Genomic DNA, 26839 nt, shown 5'->3' on the forward strand with positions numbered 1-26839 from the left:
AAGTTAGAGTCTATTTTGTAGCAAACCTGTACAGATACAGTCACACCCACAGACATGCATTAAAGGTCCAATATAGCCATTTATCTCAATATCAAATCATTTCTGGCTAACAGTTAAGTATCTTATTGTGATCAATTAAAATTTTCAAAAATAAATAGCTTCTTAGCAAAGAGCACTTTCTCAAGCAAATATTTTCCTAGGACTGTCTGGAATTGGTCTGAGTGGGGAGGGGGAAACTGAAAATGTGCTGTTATTGGCAGAGAGGTTTCAAACTCTCTTATTGGTCCATTAACTAACTCCATCCCACCAAAACAGGTCGACATTTCAGGCTGTCTTTTCAAACAGCTTTTACACTAAAAGGGCATTATCATAATTTTCACAATATTCCAACCTCGAAGTGTGGAAATATACACTGAGTGTACAAAACATTAAGAACTGCTCTTTCCATGGCATAGACTGACCAGGTGAATACAGGTGAAAGCTATGATCCCTTACTGATGTCACTTGTTAATAAATCCACTTCAATCAGTGTAGATGAAGGGAAAGACAGGTTAAAGAAGGATTTTTAAGCCTTGACACAATTGAGGAATGGATTGTGTGTGTGCCATTCACAGGTTGAATGCAATGCAACTCAATATTAGGAAGGTGTTCTTAATGTTTTGTACACTACATATGACAGAAACACTCACACTGCACATGTTCAAGCCATGATATGTGCGAGGACTACATGTGGTGTGCATTTGTTTTTGGCGCATGTGTACATGCATACATGTGCACATACACACAGTGGTGGAAAAAGTACCCAGTTGTCATACTTCAGTAAAAATAAAGATACCTTAAAAGTGAAAGTCACCCAGTAAAATAAGACTTGAGTAAAAGTCTACAATTATTTGGATTTAAATGTACTTAAGTATCAAAAGTAAATGTACTCACTAAAATATACTTAAGTATTGAAAGTAAAAGTATAAATAATTTCAAGTTCCTTATATTAAGCAAACCAGACAGAACGATTTTCTTGTTTTTTTAATTTACGGGTTACTAGCTAGGTTGCATGGGCTACATGTCCCCCACTTCCCTCTCACATGCCACACATTCACTCACACTCTGCTTTAATTTGCTAGTCAGCCTACTTGAGCCTCATCATTTACTTTTGACAGACGCTCTTGTCCAGAGCGATATACAGTAGTGAGTGCAGACATTTTTCATACTGATTCCCTGTGGGAATCAAACCCACAACCCTGACGTTGCAAGCGCCATGCTTGCAGGTGTCAAAAAGTAGTCGCCAATAAGTTGACCGATCGTCTGAACCAGCTCCTACGACTTGAAGGATCTGACCCTGAGCTTGGAGAGAAGTGAGGGAGAGGCTGAAAGCTGTGGCTATAAACAAACAAGCTAACTTTACTTGGTGTGGCGGCAGTTCGGAACAGATGTGCTGTGATTAGGTCAGAGATGATAGGAGATAGTGATGGAGGTCGAAAGTGAAGCGAGTATGGAGCATTGTGGTACAAATAAAGGAGGGAGTAGGTGAGACAACGATAGCTGGAGAGAAAGGGAGTAGAGATTTGAAGGGGAGCAAGAGGTCTATGGAGGCAGAGAGGAGGCAGAAAATGAAGTTTGAGAAGAGCAACATACTTTCCAACGCTGGAGGTAGAAAGTGCAGAGGAAGGGCAAGATAAGTCGCGAGGGGAGCATGGAGGTGAGGAGCAGCATAAAATGATTCTGAAGTTTAGGGAGGAAGGGGAAGTTGGGGCGATGAGTCCGATAAGGTTGACTGCTGTGATAAAAGAGTTGATTGGGGAAGTTGTCAATGCTAAAGTGTTAAGAGATGGGAGCTTGTTGGTGTTCTGTAAAGACATGGCAAAGAGGGGAAAAGCTCTCAGAGTGAAGCAAATAGTTAAGTGTACGGTGGTGTGGAGCAGCTGGACTGATCAAGCAGGGAAGCAGTGGATTAAAGGGGTGATAACAGGAGGGCCTGTGAGTGTCAGCAGTAAAGAGATAAGCAACAATTTGAGAGGTGTTCTAGTGGATGTTCAAAGATTGGAAGCAACAAGGGGTGGAGTTAGGGTAGATAGCCTGTCTGTCCTGTTACACTTCAAGGACCGTGTACTGACAAATAAAGTAACCATAGGATATATGAGTTATTATGTGAGGACTTATGTACCGAAGCCTTTAAGATGTTATAACTGCCAGAGGTTTGGGCATGTGGCAACAGCCTGTAAAGAGAAAAAGAGAGGTGTAAGATGTGGAGAGGAGCATGCGAATGGGAAGTGTGGGGATGGTGTACAACCAAAGTGCTGCAGCTGTGGGGGTGTTCATAGTGTGGCATATAGTGGGTGTGAGGCTATGAAGCAGACAGTGGAGGTGCAACAAGTGAGAGTGGAGAGAAGGGTGTCATGCTGAGGCAGTGAGGGTGGTCCAGGTCCAGGGAGTTACAGGTTCAAGGGAGAGAGGGTTAGGAGCATCTTAACCGGGGATTACGGGGCAGGTGGTAGGCGATATGGTATGCATAGATAAGAGAAAGCTGGTGACGTTCATAGCAAGGGCTATCAATAGCACAGCTAAAGTAGAGTCTAAAACAGAGAGGATTCAGCTAATAGTGAAAGCTGCTGGGAGACGTCTGAGTATGACAGGGTTGACATGGGAAGAGGTTTGAGATTACCTCAATCAGCCGAGGGTGGAGTCATGTATTACTGGATCTTAGTTATGGTGGTAGTACTACAGTGGAATGGTCGAAGCCTGTTGGCTAATGGGCAGGAGTTCAAGCAGTTCAGTGTAGATATGCTAGCTAAGCCTGATGTGATTTGTGCGCAGGAAACATGGCTCAAACCGACTGTGGAATTTATCATATAGGGATATGTAGTGGTTCGCAGGGACAGAAATGTGTGGGGGGGATGTGCCACCTTCATAAAGCAAGGACTTCCCTACATGATGCTAGGCAAAGGTATTGAACAGGAATATGTGGTGGTGGAGGTGTGGTTGAGAGCAGGGGTGATAGTGGTAGTGAACTACAAATGAAAGATCTGGTGTGCCTGAATGATGGCCGAGGGACCAGGATTGATGTAGCCACAGGGAAAGAATCTGCCTTGGACCTCACTCTGGTATCTAGTGCGATGGCAGGAATCTGTGAGTGGGAGGTATGGGAGGAGTCGACAGTAAGGAGTGATCATTACCCCATAGTATGCACAGTAGGCCGGAGGGAGGAGAAGGTATCAATGGATGGAGTAGAAAGGTGGGCTTTTGGAAGGGCAAAGCAGGAAATGGCTCGGGTGGATATGAGAGGGGATGTGGATAGTATGAATAACTGGGTGAGAACAGCGTTAGTGGGGGCAGCTACTGAGGCTATACCTAAGAGTTCATAGAGGAGGAAAGCAGTTCCATGGTGGACGGAGGAGTCTGGGGAAATGGTGAGGAGCAGGAACAGGGCATTTAGAGTACTGACAAGGACGCATAACTTCCAACATCTGATTCAGTATAAGCAGGCCCAGGCCCCGGTGAGGAGAACTATCCACCAGGAAAAGAGGTAATGTTGGCGTCGGTTCTGTGACACCATTGGAAGGGCGACACCAGTGGGAGAAGTGTAGGGGATGAGTGGGGTCAGAAGGGAGTGGGATTTTCCAGTGTTGACGAGTGGGAAAGATGTGGCTGTAACAGATGAGAAGGCAGAGATAATGGCCAAAGTGTTTGTCCAAGTACATAGTTTTTTTTTACCCAATTTCGAAGTATCCAATTGATAGTAGTTACTGTCTTGTCTCATCGCTGCAACTCCCGTACGTACTCGGGAGAGACAAAGGTCGTGAGCCATGCATCCTCCGAAACACAACCGCACTGCTTCTTGACACAATGCACATCCAACCCGGAAGCCAGCCGCACCAATGTGTCGGAGGAAACACCATACACCTAGCAACCTGGTCAGCGTGCACTGCGCCCGCCACAGGAGTCGCTAGTGCGCGATGAGACAAGGATATCCCTGCCGCCCAAACCCTCCCTAACCTGGACGAGGCTGGGCCAATTGTGCACCGCCCCATGGGCCTCCCGGTCGCGACCGGCTGCGACAGAGCCTGGGCTGGAACCCAGAATCTCTGGTGTTACAGCTAGCACTGCGATGCAGTGCCTTAGACCACTGCACCACCCGGGAGGCCCCCAAGTACATATCTCGGCAAATTTGTCAGAGGAAGGGCAGAGGAAGAGAGAGAATGAGAGGGGAGCATCCTGGAGTGCTGGATGGAAGGGAGGATGTAAATAATGCGTTGAATGCACCATTTACCATGGCAGAGGTGAAAAGAGCAATAGGTAAGGCTGGGTTAACTTCACCTGGGAAAGATGAGGTGTGCTATGTTATGTTGGCCCATCTTAGTGATGAGGCACTGGATAAGGTATTGGTGTTGTACAACAGAGTGTGAGAGGAGGGGAAACTACCAGGCAGTTGGAAGTAGGCCGTAGTGGTACCAATCCGGAAGCCAGGGAAGGACCCAACGAGGCCAACAAGCTATCGGCCAATAGTTTTATCACATGTATGTAAGATTATGGAACGTATGATTACGGAGAGTCTAACTTACTTCCTGGAGAGCAGGGGGCTAGTATCGCCACATCAGAGTGGGTTCAGGAAGGGTAGGGGACCTATGGACCCAGTGCTCTGCTTAGAAGCAGTGGGTGGAGGAAGTCAAGCCAGACAGAGTAGTTATTTGCTCTGATTCATGTGCAGTGTAGACCTTAAATGTGATAGGAAAGAATCCAACAGGAAGGTGTGATTATTGATCGTGGAGCATGTATTGCTAAGTGTGGGCAGTATCAGAGAAAACGAGAGTCTGAGATCTAGTATGAGGGAGAAGGGGATACAGAAAATTATTTTAAAGAGTATATTGAGTAGAACGTCATTAGATATAGTCTCAAATGTTATTATTACGGGGCAGGCAGGTAGGATTTAGTTTATCCGTCTCTGGCCCACACTCCAGTACAGTAGGTTGCGGTAATGCACCATAACGTTGGATACCAACCGCCAATAAATCCCACCGAAGAAGACCAGCTCCTAGCACAACGTTACTATTTATCTCTCATGGGAATCCATTGATGCAGTAGAAAGCTAAGCTATCGAAAGTGTAAGCAGTAAAGTAGGGACAATGTGTGACTGACTAACATTATATGATGGGGTTTTGACAGATCTGAAGAGCGAGAGACAGTGTAGCCGGAGGTAAAAGTGTTTGTTTTACCGCCGATGATATGCTACAGTATTTTTGATTGGGCACAAAGGAAAATCATCCCATTAAAATAGCCCATTGCAACTTGATTCACAACAAATAGCGATTTCGGTGTAGGTGTTGATAGTGCAGATACGATAGTGCCGCTATGGTGAGATAACTCGATCCGGTGGAATACGCCGATACGAAGGCATATTTCAGAGAGCGCTCCGTAAACCACGCCCCAGTCGGCAGAGCTAAGGCATGTTGGACTTGAGCACGTTTTAAAATGAGGAAGAGCCTCTCATTTTACAATGGGTCCTGTGTAGCCTAGGTATGCTAATATATTTGAGACCAGTGGTTTGCAATTAATTTCGTCTTTGACTTTATAAGTAAAATATATTGTAGTAGATAACAGTGAAACAATCAGGAGTCCGAGACAGTTCGCAATAGAATATACCAGAGGGATGCATCGTTTACTAGGATACCTCAATTATTGGGATCATCTTCTTACCACCAGTGTTTGCAATACATTGAGCTCGTTGACGAGGTAGACCATGGGACGCCTTTTTACACGGAGATGTAAACTATGCGATTATATTGGAGACTGAGAATAGAACATTGCGGTTATCTGTCTGAGTGTGGCGGTGTTTACTGTAATTTTCTGGATTATCTTCTCATCAGAACATAAATTATTTTACTCAACTAGAGATTTAAATAAATGTTTTTTCATTAAAAGATGGGCCTGGCTGACATGGACTGTTTCCTCACCTTATTCTCCTTGTGGTTATCAATGGCTGTTGGTTATTTACCAGGTAACAAGAAGTGAAAACTAAACAAGTAGTGAAGCAATAGACTCCTTATTTTACTGAACTAGAGAATGTCTTTGAAAAGATTGGTCTGGCTGACCTGAAAAATACATTAAGGGAAAAGGATCCATAAACACAGGATGCTTATCTTTATGCACATCTCCTTATTTAAAATGCGAGTAAGAACGATACGTGCTTTCACGTCAGAGTCTCCAAAAGTCTCCATTAACACCAGAAAAAGTCGCTAGATTTGTCGCTAGTCGCTTTTTTGAAAATGTGTCGCTAGAGGGGTCTAAATACTTGCTAAATATAGCGACGGAGTCGCTAAAATGGCAACACTGCGCAAACTAGCGTCCACCGAACCGATGGGAAAAGTGGTCCGTTGCTATGTTACATTCTGCCTTAATAAGATAAAATATATATATATTTATACTCTGAATTAGACATTAAGACATACAGATTATGAAAGCAAAGACATTGTTTTGTTAAAACCAGATGAAACCAAACAAACAGCGAAAAATCAAAATGTTGACAACCACCATATGGAAATTAGCCATAGCGACTTCCGACTGATTATGATAGAGTGCGTCACATATGTTAATGTTCATTTACAAAATAGATGACCAACTACACTTGTGTTATACCTACATTCATCAGTGAAATTATGATATTCTCGTAATATAATTTTGTACAGTACAGTAGCCAGACAAACGATAGACTGTTTCTTGTGCGTCACATCCGGTGGAATATTCTAGCGGATTCTTCTGTTGGACTTTAAAAGCAGGCGCGCAGAGAAGCAGACTGAGATGCTTTTTACAGGTGAACCACTGAAACGTTATTGGGATGCAATAAACAACCACTTTGTACACATGAAGAAGTAATTATTACAGAAGAGATTCATTTAATACGATTGCTTAGTTCCATTGAAGCCGTGTCAATCATTTGCACTATTTCAGCATCATCTTTAGGTCCTTCCAGGTAAGTCAGACAGTTTAAACTATCCTCAAATCAGTTTACTTAGTGCGCAGAAAATCTATTGTTGACTTATATATATAATTATTATAAGCATTTCAGTCAATTCTATTTAGAAAGGCAATGGATTGTAGATTTTGTCCCCTAAATGTGTGACGCACTTTGTATAAAATAAATTGCAGCAACCATTTTGTTTTTGTATTTAGCAAATTATTATACTGTGAGAATGATGCGTTTAACGCCCGAGTTTACACATTTTAGGGGCAACCCTTACGAAAAAGATTTTAGTTTTGAAACTGTAGTAAATGTGCAGTAACTGCAGTCGACGGTGATATTTTGGACGCAGTAATTGCAGTTATACTGCAAAATTACTGCAGTAAAAAAAAAAAAACGTATGTAGGACGCAGTATTTGCACCATACTGCACTCTGACTGCAATCTTTTTTGTAAGGTTAGTAAGGAATTTATGTAGTTGCGCGTGGCTATTGTACTGAAGAAACTGCGTAGTGGGCGCACACAATAGAGATAGGTAGAGGTCTCAACTTGAATATAACACATTTTAGCATGGACATTGCCATTGAGGGCTTCAGCAATTTTATGGGTTGGGAGCTATCAGCCAGTAGACAGGTTTACATCTACTCATGATTATTAGACAAAAGCAATGTTGCCCAAAAAAATAATTGTAATGGATATAGGATAAATTATTTTTATAAACATTGTTTTATCCCGTTTTCTCCCCAATTTCATGGTATCCAATTGGTAGTTAGTCTTGTCTCATCCCTGCAACTCCCGTACGGACTCAGGAGAGGCGAAGGTCGAGAGCCGTGCGTCCTCCGAAACACAACCCAACCACGGCTCTCAACCTTCGCTTCTTGACACAATGCCCACTTAACCCGGAAGCCAGCCGGCAGAAACACTGTGCACCTGGCGACCGTGTCAGCGTGCACTGCGACCGGTCTGCCACAGGAGTCGCTAGTGCGTGATGGGAGAAGGACATTCCTGCCGGCCAAACCCTCCCCTAACCCGGACTACGCTGGTCCAATTGTGCGCCGCCCCATGGGTCTCCCGCGACAGTAGGATACATTTTCTAAAGATAAATATTTTTATCCGTTCGAGTGGATTTATTTTGTGAACATTTTTTTATTGCGACAAATGATGGAAACTGTTTTTCTAATACATGAGGGTTGCCGAATAATTTAGAAGTTACAAGAGGCACGTGATGTCACAAGAAAGCTCCACTCGACATTTAATTCTAAATGTCTTCTGCTTGCAAACTACATTTTTCAACTATAAAAATAAAGTTTATTTGCAGGACAAGGATTGTCCTGACTTTCAACAATGTGTGCATTGCTTCACCTTGCTTTTCTGGTTGGCTGGCAAGTTTCACCATGGCACGGACTGGCGATACATTGACACATGAGTATTATTAGAATGTCAAAAATTTGTAAATTATTGCATTCTATCCATGTGGGCTATCTGAGACATGAAACAGATAGGTTGGGAGGGCATACAAGCTGTTGCCAATTTTATTAATGCGCAATTTGCCTAAATGGGTCATGGAAACACTTCAACCACAACATTTTCATTTTACACAAAATATAATAGCATAGTATAAAGTTAGGCTACTGTAAGACAAATACACCACCACATTTCTCTCACGTGGCCAAAACTCAACTAAAATTAAATATCCTGAAAAAGTTGGATCCACAGCCACAAATGGAGATGGCATGGGCAGCGACATTGAGGCTGTCAGACACCATAATGCATTGAGACAAAGATGAGACCTCTATCCATCTCTATGGCGCACACCCACTGGCTCAACCAATAGGGTCAACCAATAGCATAGGTGAGCAGCACTGACTGCCTTGTAATCCATGGCATTGTAGCTAAATAATCCAGTACTTTTAAGTGTGTAGGATTTTGTAGTACATTTATCATGTAGTTAATGAACTAGAATTATTGCTTTTGAAATAGATGTTCCTTTGTCATTTTCAATCTTATATACGAGTGTATTTGACTAGACTAGATAATGCTGTTATAGTGTGCTACATGACTTCCAAGATATTGATGGGTGATTGAGGTACTGCAGGCATACAGTGTTCATTTATGCCTATCGGAGTCCATTCCGAGAATGATTAGAAGATTGCTCGGTCAATTATCAACTGCAGAGGATTAAACCAGTAGTCCTAATTGTTTTGTAGCATACCATAATTGACAAATAGACATGGTTTAAAACCTCAAGCTCTAAATAAGACATGATTTATGTGTGCCATTAGCTATTGTAGCAGTCATTTTTATGTTACTTGTTATGAAGTTGATAATGACATTAAGACTGATAGATGGCCTAATGAAAATAAAGTCATTGACGTTCAGTCAGTAAGGCATTCCTGGACACAGTATATACTGGATGATGGCCTTCCTTCAGTATGTAACCTAACTTGTATGTTGAGTCAAGGAATAAGGCAGTATAATATTGGTTTGAAACGCATGATGATTTGCTATTATGCTATTAAAGAAAAATAACAATTGAGTGTTATGTTTTGAGGTGACATTATTTGAATATACTGATTGTCCATCTTTCAATTAAACAATGGGCCGGAACCAGAAATAGTTTTAGGCTACTGGAATTCTTGCAGTTTAAAAAATGTATCCTGCCCAATGGGGCAACCTCAGAGCATTCTCAATTTGCCCAACTGCTCTTCATCATGCCCTGCCAATAGAACAACTTTTAATATCAATCCAACTCATGCAAAAGGCAAGTGGATGGGCCAGTTACCTGGATACAAGTCTAGTTGTGGACTGAAAATTCTATTTTAAGCTTTTCGTGAAGTATGCTTTTCAGTCCAGAACTAGGTTTAATCTGTTTCTGGGTAACATTCTCTAAATGTAGACTGTTTTCCAGCTGCTGTGCTGTGGGCAGACTGACGCAGAGAGAATCATGATTCTGCTGACTCCATCCTCTGGTAAGTGCTTATTGCTGGATGCCCCTGGACAAATGTGCATGACATGGTTGTGATTCTCTGTCAACACTAGAGCCGAGGCCTGGTAAGAATCATGCAAAACCGGTGTCGGTTTATTTTTTTCACAACTTAGATCCGTTTTTTTTCTTGTACTTATACTAGCTTAGAGTTATATAGCAAGTTGTCAACTATTAAATTATAGAGTGGATGATACATAGTTACTCATCAGAATTAAATCTATAATCAAATGTTAATGCAGGTTGTATGTGATTAGGTAGAATATAATGCTACGATAATATCTTGTTTTTGAAATGATTTTTCATCATTTTTGTAATAGAAAATTATTTCTCAGTTAGTGGGAGCATGACGTTTTTTTAAATGTACATATTCCATAATTTCCCAGTTGTGAAATTTGCCCCCCCTCGTCTTAATAGGTAGACATCCTGGGCCTGTATTCACAGAGCGTCTCAGAGTAGGTCCCCCCTGTCTTATTGCTTATGATCTAAAAGGCTAAACTGATCCTAGATCAGCACTTCTACTCTGAGACACTGTGAATATAAGCCCAGAAATATATAAACTTAAAAGTGTGAATGTATCTGGCTCTGGCTTGATACTTGGTGGAATTTATCAGTGGTGAGACAGTATTGACTGGCCGGATTAGGAATCAGACCTGGCGAATCCTTTCCATTGAGTTATGAAACACAAGCTGGCACATTTTTTTATTTTTCCGGAAGAGTCGCTAACTGGGTCAATATTTCAATATTTTTTTAAATATTTGTTGACATTCTAGGCAAACAGACAAAGATTAGTGGCAGATACTGTAAATGTATCTGCTTATTGATTCGCCATAGTGTACTATTTGGGGTTTTCTGGTTAGGTTGTCGAAAGCCAAGTAATGTAAAATGTAAATCAGAAATGAGAAGCATGCTTGTCAAGTGAACTTCTTAAAAGTTGTTGTTGGCTTGTGCTATGTCTCATACACTGTTTTCTTTCAGATGAAGAGTCTCTTGAACTCGACTGGCTTTGGAATCACACGAAGTTCTGTGTGCAAAACAGAATAGTAGGAACATGACTTTAACCCTTTTTCACGTACAGACGTTAGTTTGTTAGACTATTTTAGTTTTAAAAAGGGTTTCTATGGTAACTTTTTATATGTTTATTTTATGTAGAGGTATATGGGTCTTTGTCGGCAGAGAATACTCTCTTGGCTACTTTTATCACCTCGGCTTATTAACTTCTGTGTGAAATCCAAACTCCATAGCGAAGCCACAGACACTCAAGAACAAAGATCCCTTTGTTTGCCTTCTTTGAAAACCCTCAGCATTGCAAGGACAAAAAACAACCCTGGCCATAGTGAAGTATCTAGCGTCACTGGACCTTCCAGCTTTTTAAGTAAGATAACCTATCTATGATGCCTTTTAATGCTTCAAGATTCTGGCATCATTAATTCAATGAAAGTCAAATTAAATTGCCCTTACACTCTTCGATTACTTTAATAACCGTAATGGTGGAATTACACTGTATTACACTGATAGGAACTTTGATATAACAATACTTGGCTTTCACATAACAAATGTATAAGGAAATTATGTAATTACTATGAAATTTCCACAAAATACAAGCTATGAAAAAAAACCAGAACAAGCAAACTGCTATTGACCCTTTTTAAAAGCTACCCATCCATGTGAACATTGCTGTCATGTCCTTTGTCATTGTTCCAGGTCACTGTTTTGCCAGTCAACTAGCCTAATTAATCAACAGCCCAGTAGACTCATTATCTCTTATACTATTTGTGGACAGTCCCTTACTATAGTATAGTACCATGTGTGGACAGTCACTTACTCTCTCCCCACCAGCCTGTCTCAGCTATACATGCACTATATATTTGCTGAATAAGTATTCCGTGTGGCAATGACTATGAGAATATTAACACTACCAAATGATGGTTACTGTACATACTGTGCCAGCCCCTATTCTGAAAAGTGGATTAGTCTATCGAATGGTGGGTCTCCAATAAACTTACATACTTCTTGGTAAGTGCTACTACTTTTTATTAGCTACATGAATCAATCTTGCATAGGTTTGTAAATAATGTACAATTTGTATATAAAAAATGAAGTTTCTTTGCAAATGTTCATTCTTTGATAACAAATACATTATTTAATACTGTGTAACAACTATATATTTTTTTTGAAGCACAACCTAAACCACTTGTGAATTTTATTTAGGTTCTCGCCTATACTTGAAATCTGCTGGTTACTAGTACTACTGTAGGTTGGATGCTGTACAGTAGGTTGGGTGCATGAGGTTTGACTTTTTCCCTTTCATTTGCATTCATCTTTTTTCATATCTTGGTACAGCTTCTGATTCTGTCCTGGTATTGAGGGGCCACAAGTAGCAAGCCAAACACGTTAAAGCTGATAATTTGCAAAGAAAATGTTGGTTAAAGGAATGATTATCTTTTGCGTGTTTGGTTTGTTTGACATATCCGTTTAAACAGGATTTACATACTGTACAGCAGTTTAGATATGGCCATCAGATATGATATGGTACTATCATATCTGTAGTGTTTTAGCTACAATCCTCTTAAGAGCAGCTAAGTGAATCTAACATAGACCACCAGCTAATAGCAATCACTGTCCTCACTGTTCTCAGGTTTCTTCCAGCGCACCAATAAGCTATTTCTAAGCGAGCAGGCCACGGGTGTCCAGCTCAAGGAGTTTGTACGCAAAAATGCAGCCAATGCTCTGTCTATGGCCAACATGCTCATGGGCATGGCCTCTATTCTCTGCAGCCTGAACGGGTGAGTGAACACAGCATACAGTATCTGATTTTCTTTGACAAAACCATACTATAGCTAGCATAGACAGTGGCAGTGTTATGTTATTATAGCATACATCTTTGTTATATCTGTGAGGCTTTTCTTTTTTGAATGTCCTGTTGACGGTTGACACAAGCGCATGTCCTGCCAAAAAAAAAAAGGCTGAGCTGTTGAGGGAAGACGGATGAACACAAGCAGCTTATCAAGGTCAGGTCGTCTGACCGTCGGCTCTAAAACATGCAGCACACATCAAACACCACCCTTAAAGCATTGGTGGTGTTAAATAATATACTGTTTCTGAAGTGTATATGGCATGAAAAGCCGTCAGTAGGTAGAAGATACCGTTTACGACATTTTCTGTCAACAAAGCTGCCCTAAAGGCAATTTTAAGATCCTACGTCGACTGCATGTCACTCCTGTGTCTAGGTATAGAATTAACCCTAATTGGTCTAGTCTTTGTAATAGTTTCAGGGTACGGAAGGTTTTCATTCATTGTTTCTGGAATTGGCCTTCCATAGAAAAATGTGGTCAGAGGTTCTACAGGAGATTGATAAAGTTTATTTGAATGCTCTCTCCAGCTGGGTGAAAAGTATTGTATACTGGGAACAAGAGATGAGGATTTAACACTTAACTACAAATGTATTCTTCTGCTGTGGCCATCTAATAAGGCTCCCTCAAGAAGTCAATGGGAACAAAGGATCATTGAATGAATTCCCAATGAGGCTTTCTCTACAGCATTGAAAAATAAGCCTTAACAATTCTTTAAGATGTGGGACCCTTTTTTGAACTAACTTGGCCAAAACAAAGCCCACATTTAATTTCAGGACTGCCTGGCCTGGTGCAATTCCGTTACTTGAAAGTTCTCCTACTCTACAGTGCATTCGGGAAGTATTCAAGCCCCTTGACTGTTTCAAAATGTTGTTACGTTAGAGCCTTATTCTAAAATGGATTAAATACATTTTCCCCTCAATCTACACACAATACCCCATAATGACAAAGCAAAAACATTTTTTTTGAAAATGTTGCTTAAGTATTACAAATAAAAAACGATCACATTTACATAAGTATTCAGACCCTTTACTCACTACTTTGTTGAAGCACCTTTGGCAGCGATAAGTCTCGAGTCTTTTTGGGTATGACTCTACAAGCTTGGCACAGCTGTATTTGGGGAGTTTTTCACGTTCTTCTCTGCAGATCCTCTCAAGCCCTGTTAGGTTGGATGGGGAGTGTTGCTGCACAGCTATTTTCAGGTCTCTCGAGATGTTCAATCGGCTTCAATTCCGGGCTCTGGCTGGGCTACTCAAGAACATTCAGAGACTTGTACCGAAGTGTGCTTAGGGTCGTTGTCCTGTTGGAAGGTAAACCTTTGCCCCAGTCTGGGGTCATGAGCACTCTGGAGTGAAGATCTCTCTGTACTTTGCTTCGTTCATCTTTCCCTCGATCCTGACTAGTCTCTCAGTCCCTGCCGCTGAAAAACATCCCCACAGCATGATGCTGCCACCGCAATGCTTCACCGTAGCGATAGTGCCAGGTTTCCTCCAGACGTGACGCTTGGCATTCAGACCGACTAGTTCAATCTTGGTTTCATCAGACCAGAGAATCTTGTTTCTCATGGTCTGAGAGTCCTTTAGGTACCTTTTGGCGAACTCCAAGCGGGCTGTCATGGGACTTTTACCAAGGAATGGCTTCTGCCTGGACACTCTACCTACCATAAAGGCCTGATTGGTGCAGTGCTGCAGATATGGTTATCCTTCTGGAAGGTTCTCCCATCTCCAAAGAGGAACTCTGGGGCTCTGTCAGAGTGACCATTGGGTTCTTGGTCACCTCCCTGACCAAGGCCCTTCTCCCCCGATTGCTTAGTTTGGCCAGGCAGCCAGGTCTTGAGTGCTCTGGAGCGAAGATCTCTGTACTTTGCAACGGTCATCTTTCCCTCGATTCTGACTAGTCTCCCAGTCCCTGCCGCTGAAAAACATCCCCACAGCATGATGCTGCCGCCGCCATGCTTCACCGTAGGGATGGTGCCAGGTTTCCTCCAGACGTGACGCTTGGCATTCAGGCCAAATAGTTCAATCTCCACAGAGGAACTCTGGAGCTCTGTCAGAGTGACCATCGGGTTCTTGGTCACCTCCCTGACTAAGGCCCTTCTCCCCCGATTGCTAAGTTTGGCAGGGCGGCCAGCACTAGGGAGAGTATTGGTGGTTCCAAACTTCTTCCATTTAAGAATAATGGAGGCCACTGTGTTCTTGGGGACCTTCAATGCTGCAGAAATGTTTTGGTACCCTTCCCCAGATCTGTGCCTCGACACAATCCTGTCTCGGAGCTCTACGGACAATTCCTTTGAGCTCATGGCTTGGTTTTTGCTCTGACATGCACTTTCAACTGTGGGACATTATATAGACAGGTGTGTGTCTTTCCAAATCATGTCCAAACAATTGAATTTACCACAGGTGGACTCTAATCAAGTTGTAGAAACACCTCAAGGATGATCAATGGAAATGGAATGCACCTGATCTGAATATCGAGTCTCATAGCTAAGGGTCTGAATAGTTAAGTAAGGTATTTCTATTTTTTTTTTAAATAAATTAGCAAATTCTAAAACCTGTTTTCGCTTTGTCATTATGGGGTATTGTGTGTAGATTTACGAGGTGCAAAAAATATTTTATCCATTTTAGAATAAGGATGTAACGTAACAAAATGTGGGAAAAGTCAAGGGGCCTGAATACTTTCCGAATGCACTTTGTTGGCTTTTTTTACTCTTTTTACATACTTGACCTCTGTTATTGTGTAGTCTGGTGCTTGTATGTCTATGATCTGCATAAATCCATTTGAATTTGACAGCACCCCGTTTGACTTGAACAAAACCTTCAATACATATTTGGTCATTGTAGGAAATTGAAAATATACACTGAGATATAATTTAATAGCTTACAAACAAGGTTGTCAAACTTAAAAAAATAAAAAAATAAAAAAAATCTGGATGTTTTTATATTGTAATAGAAAGAAAAAAAATGTCTAACATAAATTAGCAAAAAAATGTGAGAAATAAATAATAAAATAGTTTGACCACTGTAAGCTTTGAAATTATATGAAACTCAAACATTTATCTTTTCCAGTGATGAAGACATGGATGTGTCATGGTATTGGTGGTATGCAAAATGGGTCAACTTTGAGCACCTTTATCTCCTGTGTTTTAGCATTCAGGGGGAAAAGTCACTTAATGACCACTTCTTCCATGGACAAACATGTATAGAAAGTGTTGTTTAAATCAAAAGTGATGCTGTCAAAAATGTAGTTTTTAAAAAATTGTTTTGTCTGTTAATCTTGTTTTGTATCTAAGTTATGCTCTTTATTCCCCTGCGTTTATAGTTTTTTTGCCTTGTTTTCTTGTATGATATTTGTGTGTTTTTCTTACTCTGTAAAAGCCACAAGTTAATCCAAAAATAAAAAGCAGCCCTTGGTGTGACTTTGCCTTAAGTACAGTGGTAATAAACAAGTAATCCATAGGTTACTGTGTATTTACATTTGTATCATGTAATGTCTTCGTATTGTCATTTCTATATTGTAAAACTGCAACCCAACATTTGACCCTCCTTTTGCAGCCACCAACATGCAGCCTGCTGGCTGGTCCTGATTGGCTACCTGCTGGATTTGGCAGATGGGGCAGTTGCCAGGCGACTGGATGCATGCTCTCCACTAGGTGAGTGGAGTGGTGTCCATTACCTCTAGCCGGGGCTAAACTTCAACTGAGACACTGATGATTCACTAGCCTGAAACATGTAGTTATGACAAGGACTATGAGAGGGTAAGACACCACAAACAGGATCAGGCTAGTGATGCACACAACCCAGCCATCTACTACTGGCGCTGGTCATTATAGCTGATGGATCAAATGGCATAATGGGCAACGGTTACGACCTTAAAAGACAAATAAAAGGAGCCATGCATAATTCTGAAGATCATTTACTGACCTACAGTGCATTTGGAAAGTATTCAGACCCCTTGATTTTTTTGCCCCCACATTTTGTTAAGTTACAGCCTTATTCTAAAATGAATTGAATACATTTGTCCCTCATCAATATGCACACAATACCCCATAAAGCAAAAACAGGTTTTTAAACATTTTTGCAAATTTATTAAAAAATAAAAACAAACCTTACAAGTATTTAGACCATTTCTGAGACTCCAAATTGAGCTCAGGTGCATCCTGTTTCTATTGATCATCCTTGAGATGTTTCTACAACTTGATTTGAGTCCACCTGTGGTAAATTCTATTGAATGGACATAATTTGGAAAGGCACACACCTGTCTATATAATGTCCCACAGTTGAAAGTGCATGTCAGAGCAAAAACCAAGCCATGAGCTCAAAGGAATTGTCCGTAGAGCTCCGAGACAGGATTGTGTCGAGGCACAGATCTGGGGAAGGGTACCAAAAAAATTCTGCAGCATTGAAGGTCCCCAAGAACACAGTGGCCTTCCTCATTCTTAAATGGAAGAAGTTTGGAACCACCAAGATTCTTCCTAGAACTGGCTGCCCTGCCAAACTTAGCAATCGGGGGAGAAGGGCCTTAGTCAGGGATGTGACCAAGAAACCCGATGGTCACTCTGACAGAGCTCCAGAGTTCCTCTGTGGAGATTGAACTATTTGGCCTGAATGCCAAGCGTCACGTCTGGAGGAAACCTGGCACCATCCCTACGGTGAAGCATGGCGGCGGCAGCATCATGCTGAGGGGATGTTTTTCAGCGGCAGAGACTGGGAGACTAGTCAGGATTGAGGGAAAGATGAACGTTGCAAAGTACAGAGATCTTCGCTCCAGAGCACTCAGGACCTCAGACTGGGACTAAGGTTTACTTTGAATAAGGCTGTAACGTAACAAATGTCAAGGGGTCTGAATACTTTCCAAATGCACTGTATATGCATATTTTAGAGGTAGAACCCAATCAGCATAAACAAAAAAGGTGCTATCCAGTCCCCATAGGAGAACCCTTAGAAGAACCCTTTTGGTTCCATGTTAAACTGTTGGGTTTAATCAGAGGGTTCTACATGGAACCCCAAATAGTTTTTTACCTGGAACCAAAAAGGGTTCTCCTATGGGACAGTAGGTTGCATACTGCAACAAGTTTGGTCCAAAGTTTGGTTACAAAGACGCCATTAAAAACATTCTTGAATGTAAGGGCGAATCCAAAGGGAACTTAAGTGACAGCAAACCAAAGAAAAAAACGAATCTCGTTGCAGTAAGTGTACTTGCTGTCGTTTAGCTGTGCTGATCGGCTTCTATCTCTGTATGTAGTTCAGTAAATTATCTTCTCTGCATTGCACTGGTTCCATGTCTTTGTTGAATTCTGTCTGCCGTAGACTGTTGCGTATTATTAGGAAATAGCCTAGCTAATGATTCAATAAAAAAGTTAAGCAAACTCCTATTGTATACGACATAGCATATTCTCAAGTGATCACAATGGGATATGACGTAATAAAAAGGCACATAGGTGGCTTTATACATAACGACCTCCTGTGTGCAGATAGTCACGTCTACACTGCTATGGATCCCACGGCTGCCTGAAATAGCTCCCAGCAGGTGCACAACAATGCATCGTCACCCGGATATTTCAGGGGCTTTGTGTTCCATCAGTGTTTTTCTGCATGACTTTGCAGGTGGGTGTTGTTGTGCCCCCGTTTTTGTGTCAATTGAACTTTCCCTTTCCGACTAAGCAGTCTGATTCGGGGGGCTCATGCTCCAATTGTCTGTTTTATCCCAATGCTTTGGGCCCTCAACATATCTGAAATTGCTGAAATTGTGGACCCCTGTGCTGTGAAATTCCATCTCGTTCATTGGAGCTGGGGTCAGAATCACCTCCTGCTCGTCGCTCGGTGACAACATGCTCCCTGCTCTGGGGGGACAAACAGACTGTGGCATTTGGGAATGTTGTTTACAAAGGAAAGTGGCAGGTCTTATATGCTGACACCGACATTTCCACTACAGATGGACCCTTTTTACACAAACGCGCACACAGGAAAGGGAGAAGTAGACATAAACAAGATTAGATTAACTTGTTTTGTCTTATGTTAGCAGTGAACTAACCTCACAGCAGTAGCATGTAGACATTAATCTGTCATGTGAGACAAGTCATGAGACAAATGTATAACTAGTCACTTCCTGTCTTTCTCTCTGGTTCAGGTGCTAAACTGGATGATTTTGCAGATTTCACAACCTTTGGGATTGCAACATCATTGCTCCTGAGGACACATGCCTTAATGGACAACATCCTGTGCATGTGCTATGTCCTGTCTGTGTTTGTCCGCCTCTGCTTCTTCTCCAGCGGTAAGTGACGCAGAAAGAAAACGTGAAATGATGGCATGATCAATTTCAGTCTTCATGTATTTATCATTCAAAGTACAGTCTAGGCTGAATAAAGACTGAATAATGTCAGATTCAGTCTTCATTTAGGTCTTGTTTCTCTTTCTGTGGTTTTTCATCTCCAGGCATCCCCTTCATGTACCGTGGCCTGCCATGTATCTACTCTTCTGCCATCCTGGCCTGTCTCTCCCTACTGACCGGAGGTAACATGGTGATCCTGCGTGTCACTGCTGTGGCCATGATCCTCTTCATGGTCAACCAGGGCTTCTACCCTCACGACAGGGTCCTGGAGTCACAGGCCTGGAAGAAGGTGGTCTACGCTGGAGGTAATACACTAGATGCGGTGTTTCTTTATTTTGGTCCAGGGGACACAAAGGAGTGCACTATTTAGTTTTTGCCCTAGCACTACACAACTGATTCAATTAATCAAAGGGTTGATGATGAGTTAATTAGTGGAATCATATGTGTAGTGCTAGCCTCGTACAACCAGCCTGATCTCGCAAGCATGCATAAATAATTTGCTGCACGGATCATTTATATAAACTCGCAGGATCAGGCTGGTTATACGAGGCTAGTGTAGTGCTACGGGCAAAAACCGAATGGTTCACCCCTTTGGGTCCCCAGGACCAGGGTTAACAAACTGCACCAGTAGAATAGGTAGTAGAGAGGTATTGAATTAGCTCTTGAAAATTAGAATTCAAGTAAAAACCAAAAAGCTGAGGCTGCACGTTCAAATCACCGGCCCTGTCCTGCCAACCCCTGGAAGCCTCTTCCCCAGAACAACTGTATCACGTTCTGCACTTTGTTACTTTACCTTTAGTTTGTGTTTTTACGTAGCTTCTGCTCACCTTCCCTCTTCACGTTTCTTTTGTCGTTTTTGTCTTACTATGCTATTATATTCAGTTATGTAGAATACTAATGAATCATTATGTGATCTTGCAGATATTGATTCAGCTTTGATCTAACTTTATTAAATGAGCACTGTTCTCCATTCCAAGGTTATTATAGTTTTCTGTTTCTATATTAGATTTTTGATGGAAACATCTGTTTTTTGTTTTTTAAATGTATTCATTTAAGTTTGATAATTTTCCGACTTGATTTACTAGTTTTTATTCAGTTTTAGTTTGATAAAAACATTTGTATTTTATATTATTCCGTTTTTGGTGTTGGGACAGAAAGTAGCCTGCATGGGAGGCTAGCAGCCATGTTTGCGTTGTAGGTTCTAGTTCTTCCCTGTTAGCTAGTAGTCTCGGAAATCCCAGACCTAGAGCAACAGCACATGTTGGATTCTCTTGGACATTTCAACAACAACAAAAATTCTGGGGAGGTTTTTCTTCAGACCGACAACTCTTCCAACAAATCCTGAGTTTGGGTAGGAGGGCCAAGCCTGAAAAATCAAACACTTTTTGTAGCTTGTAGAAAGACATCTCATAATGTCGCGATTTGAGAAAAGTTGTCAGGCAAAACCTTTGCAGTGGTTTTAGTGAAGGCAGAGGATGCAAACTAGCCACTTGCGAAATGCACTGATTAAAAATAACCTCTGTGACCTCCTTCTCGTTAGCTAGCTACTACGTTGTGTCCGGCAAGGATGTTGACGCTAGGCCGTGACATCAGGCAATTCAATAGAGAACATTACATGGACATAACACATTTTTGCATGAACATTGCCATTGAGGGCTTCCACCCTCTTAAAGTAGTCAATTGGGTGGGACTTCCTATGGGTTAAGGAAGGATCACATAATTCCATTCAGGTCATCAGGAGAGATCAGACAGTGAATTATACTTGTGAGCAAACATTCCATAACTTGAGGTGGCAGTAAATCGCCAACACATTTCCAGGTGGCCATATGCACCCTTTCAGTTTGTTTACCAACTCATAGAAGTATTAGAAAAAGAAAATGGACTACTTCAAAATGGAGATGGCCTCAATGGAGCTGTCTGTGCTCCCACAGACGCCATCTCGCCCGCCAGCCTCTGATGAATTGTCTGCTTTCAGAGCGCCTCAGAAAGAGACTTGACTGGAAGCCTATGGCAGGAGCGGAAGATCTCTGCCCATCACCATCTAGCGCAACCCTTAGAACCTTCGCCTAAGTGTGCTGCATCCAGGAGCCAGTATTGTTTTTGTGTGCAACAAAGAGAACCCTCTGAATCAGAACTCGGTTAGCTTGTGCAATATGGAAATACACTGCCTATTCCTGCCATGTCACAGCTGGTTTTGTAAGAAGAGTTTGACACTTCAAAAACTGCCAGTGGCAAGCCAGCTCCCACAGAGATGGGTCCAACAATCTCCTCCAGTTCTCTATAGTAGTCATAGCGTTCTGCGTCAGTGCCATTGGTATAAAAAAATATTGTGTTTTTACTTTTTACTGGGATAGTGTTCTGCACAACGACATACTGTACATCATTCTGCCTCTGATGGCATCTTTACTTTTTCTATTTGTACAGTGTACATCACGTTACAGGATGGCTAGCACATTACGCTGGCTAGCTATTAGCATGAACGGTGATGTTTAGAAGCTGTGGCGATATGTTCCTACTACCTCGGGTTCTGGGAAGTTATTTCAGCATAATTAATTTTACCGACACAGTAAGATCCCACCTTGTCTAGCCTATTTTGTTTTATCGACAATTGGAAAGTTTACCAAAACGTTTTTTCTTTCCATCAGTCCTGTCATGTTTTTTTTATCGACATGCACTTTATTTGCATAAAAAGGTTTGTTGGAAACCTGGTTAATAACAACAGGCAGTCAATTCAAGTGATCAGTCTGCTGCACAATGTGTGTGGGCGGTAAATTAAATTGTTGTTTATAGTTACAACAGACAATGATTGTTTATGGTTACAACAATTTGGTGAAGTTTCTACACCAGACAAAGACATCCAATCATGTGTGGGTGAGTGAGAACAGGAGGAAGGGAAGCGGAGCAGAGGGAGCAATGGCTACATAAAAACAAATAATCTGTGCAAAGTAGAGAATCCCGCACATGTGCAGACGGTCCGGTTGTTTACCTATTGGGAAGTGGCATCCAGAGAATTTAGTCCACACAGCCACTCTGTAAAACAAAAAAACTTTTCTGGGATAGTTAATATAGCACATTTTAGAGATGTTTAAACAATTCTTCAAAAAATGGATGTTTGGTCCTGTGAAATCTATTGGAACGTTGATACCAGGGGCCTCATTTATAAACGTGAGTATATAAAAAAATATATACCCCAAAATGTGCGTGCGCCAGTTTTCCCACTTCTAAAAAGTGACCTTGATGTGAGAATGTCTTTAGACCATGTGTACGCATATCTTCTAGTGGTTGTAGTATTGTACTGCAAGTAGAACTAAGTATTTTTTTTGCAAATGGGGGATATTATGACGCTTATTCATAATCACAAGATGCAGTCATTTGCAGTTAGTGAGAAGAGCAAAAATATTTTTTTTTAAATCTCAAAATAATTTGATTTAGGAATCCATTTACTATTATTTAATTTTCATGACCATTGCAGAATAAATTCCTCACCTTTTCTAGCAATGATGGGTTCATATTTCTGAAGTAGCCATAAAACAAATGACTATGCGCATCTCTCATTTAATTGGGCCTATGTAAATAGGTTATGTTTCTCTATGTGAATTTGCCATTGTAGTCTATTTCTAACATAACTACTACTTCTAAATTGTTTCCAAATATACAATAAATCAAACAGAATGTGCGGACAGGCATTTGGTATAGGCAGCCCAGTGTAATACAAAATACTCAGAAGTAATTAAAATACGTATTTCAAATACATGTAACAGAAATACTGCCCATCTCTATAGGCAGCATGCATGTTTAATTTTAAAAAGTTACTGCAAAATATTCTGCCCACACCTCTACAGCAAAGTGATCAAATATGCTATTGTTCATTTACAAACTGTTGTGACATAATTCCAATAGTATCAAATGATACACCATAAAAGGTGGAGGGTGTTTTCTGGGCGGAGTTTGATGCTCGTCCACGTATGCACAGTTTTACGACAGGTAAACACAGGAAAAATGCATTTTATGGCTTGCACCAAGTTTATAAATCTATTTGTTGACATGCATATTCTTTTCAGAAATGGCACACGCAGATATTTAGTATGAAATTTACACAATGGTTATAAATGAGGCCCCAGGGGCCTCATCAACCGTGCGTACATTTCTTACTAAATTATGACATTTGTGGAGATTCTAGGATTTGCGTGCACCACAAATGATTGGGATTTATCAAAGTGTCGCGTGTAATATATACGCATGACTTCATTGATAAATCAGAGCCATACTATATTTGTGCTCGTGAACGAGCGTTACAACCCCGCCTGCAAAACACCCTCCATTCACCTTTTTATGGAAACAAAAACGCCCTCATTTGCTGTATGATTTGGAGATGTTGGTACTTGGCGATGTCTGTTTCTTAAAGAAATCGTAATAGCAAATTAGATCACATTTCTGTAGAGATGTGGGTAGAATGTTTTAATCTTTTGCAGTAACTTTTTCACCATAAAAAATGCATGCCACCTACAGCGAGTGCCAAATACTGTCCGTGCGTTCTGCAAGATTGATTTGTCAATTGAAGAATTTAAAAGTAAATGCTGCCTACCGCCCGCCCACACGTCTATGCAAAATATTCTTGTTCAATATTTTGTTTGTCAATACATGATTGTGTTTCTATATCCTGCCTTGGTATACGCTATTATGTTGAGTTCCTATTGCACAGCAATACTAACTACACATACTTACGTAGGTTACTGGTCTATTTACTTTCGAGCATGGTTGGCTATTGAATGAGCGATGGATAAATGGTAACGTAATATTGTTTAGAGGGAATAGACCAGTTATGTCAGAAAAGGAGCAACATGGCCTGCAATATGATTGTGATTTAGGCCTATATAGGCATAATAAAAGTCAAATAAATGTATTAGGCGACATGCTGCTATACGATCTTCTTATCAACGGCAAATGCATCCATTTTGTCATTAGGCGTAATTTTTAATGTTTTTATTAGCCTACCATTATTATAATTCCTGTGCAAACACTTCCATCTCCCCAAAAATATCTAGATTTGCTTGCAATACAAAGATTTGCACACTTTCACATCGAGTTCAACATTTCTAAATACCAACCTTTTTGGGTAAACTTGCGTAAGCAAAGTTGGCTTTTTATGCTCACGCACCTTTGATAAATGAGGCCGCAGGTACTTTAAACATGTAAGCAGTAATACGAATCCTCCATTCAGAATAAGTTCTTACTTAAAGGGAAATTCCACCCATTTTCAACATCTTCTGCACAATACCAATGTCTACATATGTGGGGGGAAAAATAAGTAAAAAAAGGACTACCCAATGACATCAAAAGTTTTTAAAGCACTGATTTTCAAACGCTATAACTCTAACCCACTATGACTTGGGGAGCAAGAAAATACCTTCCCTCTGGCTAGACACTCGTTGCAGGTTTTAAAAATCCCGTTATTTATTTGTATTTAAAAATGTAATCCTTCTGTTCTGTGAAGTTGCAAAGGAGCATTTTTTTAGGACTATCTTTTTAACCACAGCTCAATGCTGTAGAAACTCTGCTTTCACATATGTAGACACTGGTTTGGTGCTGGAGATAATGAATATGATGTTGAAAAGTGGTGGCATTTCCATTTAAATCGAAATTAAAGCTTTCTAAAATTGTTTCAGATCACAATAATCCAGCCATGAGAAAAGGTAGGCTATTCATTAGGTAGACTACTCATCTCATTTGTTTTTCCTGTTTTGTTTTGCAGGAGTTGTCATGGTGTTCTGTTCCTCTTTCTCTCCGGCATGTGTGTACTACCTGTTGTGGTCTGTCTCCTACATTTTGTTCCCAACATCTCTTTGGAGTTGCAAAGTGTAGTAGGAGTTAAAGGCCTTGCTCCAAACTCACACATGGCTTGTCAACAGGCCGTCCGGCGGGGTTAACTAAAGCTCCCAGACTGCTGCTGCTAGCTATCCACAGCGGATCGAAAAAGGACGTAAGAGGACGTTTTAATGTTTTTGTAAGATTTAACTGCCTTTTTCATCATGACCACTTGATGGATAATGTAATGTACCTTAGCCATTTTGTTTTTGATTAATACAGTGTTTGAATGTCTAGTTATGTTTTTACAATACAATGGCAGAATTGTACTGTACTGTCTTGTGTGTACTGTGTGCATAATTGTGCTTGAGATTACTCCAACTATTATGAAGTATTTTCAGTAATTAATAGTCATTTGAGACTTACTGTAAACATGGTAGATTCAAACTTATTGCATGCTCCCAATTTGTAATACATATTTAATTCAAAATATTTTATTTTCATCATATTGCAGATACAAAAGAAGTCCATTGTATAATCAAGCAATAAGGCCAGAGGAGGTGTGGTATATGGCCAATATACCATTGCTAAGATCTGTTCTTATGCACGATGCAACACAGAGTGCCTGGATACAGCCATTAGCCATGGTATATTGGCCATATACCACAAACCCGCAAGGTGCCTTATTGCTATTATAAACTGGTTACCAATGTAATTAGAAGAGTAAAAAGTAATTTTGTCATACCCGTGGAATACTTAAGTGATAATGCCCGAGAAGCCGGTGTTTGGAGGATATATTGGCATGGGCGTTAGACCCGAGACGAAGTCGTGGGGCCGGCAAACCATGCCAATATATCCTCCAAACACCAGCTTCGACGGCATTATCAATTTTATACAACGGGTTACCAACATATTCAAATAATGATTTACAGATTTTCATAAAATATATTTTGATGAATGTATTCATACCATTTAACCCTTCCACAAGATATAGTCCTGACACAAATCTAGTGTTGCTACCCAAGCCGGCTGGTCGTTCGTTCTATCGGTTCGGTTGCCAGAGACGCGACCCAGTCGTTCGTTCTAAATGTTTGATTGGCATACTGGCTGGCAACGTTCTTATCCCTTTCTTGCTAGCCAACTACGGCTAACTTAGTCACGTCAAACAGTGCAGCCAGAATAACAACAAACTAGCTTCATTTGGTTGCATACAAAACAATGAGCTAATGATGAACGATTTCACCTGGCATAGAAAATGTGCTCCGATGAGCTAGCCAACAACACAGCTAACACAATCACTTCAAACTCGATCTGGAAAGACTGCAAACTAGCTGCACTTTGTTTCGTTTGACCTGTTTTCTATTGATATTTCTTCATATATCCATAAAAATTATTCTAATTCATTTCGACTGGCTGAGAAAAGCTGACTGCCTGTCTCATCCCGACACGTTCATTACTATGGGACAGCTGGAGATCTAATTTGAATATTGAAACAATGTTGCAAATTTCGGAGACAGACAGCAAGGTTTATACAAATCTCCGCTGTTGAAAACTAAATGTTAGTCTAAAAGAAATGTGAGAATGTCTAGATGCTTTTTGTAGTGGAGATCAAGTTTTTAACTTCCCTGTCTGGGCTGATGAGACGGTGGATTGCGCAGTCAGATGGAACAGAGCAGTCAGTGGTGGAAAAAGTACCCAATTTTCATACTTGAGTAAAAGTAAAGATACCTTTCGTAGAAAATGACTCAAGTGAAAGAGCACCAAGTAAAATACTACCTGAGTAAAAGTATTTGTGTTTAAATATACTTGAGTATCTAAAGTATAAATCATATCAAATTGCTCATACATTTATTTTTATTTTACGGATAGCCAGGTGCACACTCTAACACTCAGACATAATTTACAAACGAAACATATGTGTTTA

At 40.8% G+C, this 26839-nt stretch overlaps 1 protein-coding gene across 3 annotated transcripts; it reads left to right on the forward strand.

The window, feature by feature from the left end:
- The first annotated feature begins 6775 nt into the window (after window positions 1–6775).
- On the forward strand, window positions 6776–25249 carry LOC120061093 (transmembrane protein 269-like). Of its 3 annotated transcripts, none has more exons than XM_039010628.1 (7): window positions 6776–6961; window positions 9857–9917; window positions 12570–12717; window positions 16335–16432; window positions 18910–19053; window positions 19215–19415; window positions 24863–25249. In XM_039010628.1, exons 2-7 carry the CDS (start codon window positions 9893–9895, stop codon window positions 24970–24972), a joined length of 726 nt encoding a protein of 241 aa, XP_038866556.1. In that variant the 5' UTR covers window positions 6776–6961; window positions 9857–9892; the 3' UTR covers window positions 24973–25249. The 3 variants fall into 3 exon arrangements, with proteins under 3 accessions (XP_038866556.1, XP_038866558.1, XP_038866557.1); XM_039010630.1 differs by having other exon boundaries at window positions 6778–6961; window positions 9857–12221; XM_039010629.1 differs by having other exon boundaries at window positions 6778–6961; window positions 10910–12717.
- The last annotated feature ends 1590 nt before the right edge of the window (window positions 25250–26839 follow it).

The sequence above is a fragment of the Salvelinus namaycush genome, chromosome 16, assembly GCF_016432855.1.
Source record: "Salvelinus namaycush isolate Seneca chromosome 16, SaNama_1.0, whole genome shotgun sequence".
Classification (NCBI taxonomy): domain Eukaryota; kingdom Metazoa; phylum Chordata; class Actinopteri; order Salmoniformes; family Salmonidae; genus Salvelinus; species Salvelinus namaycush.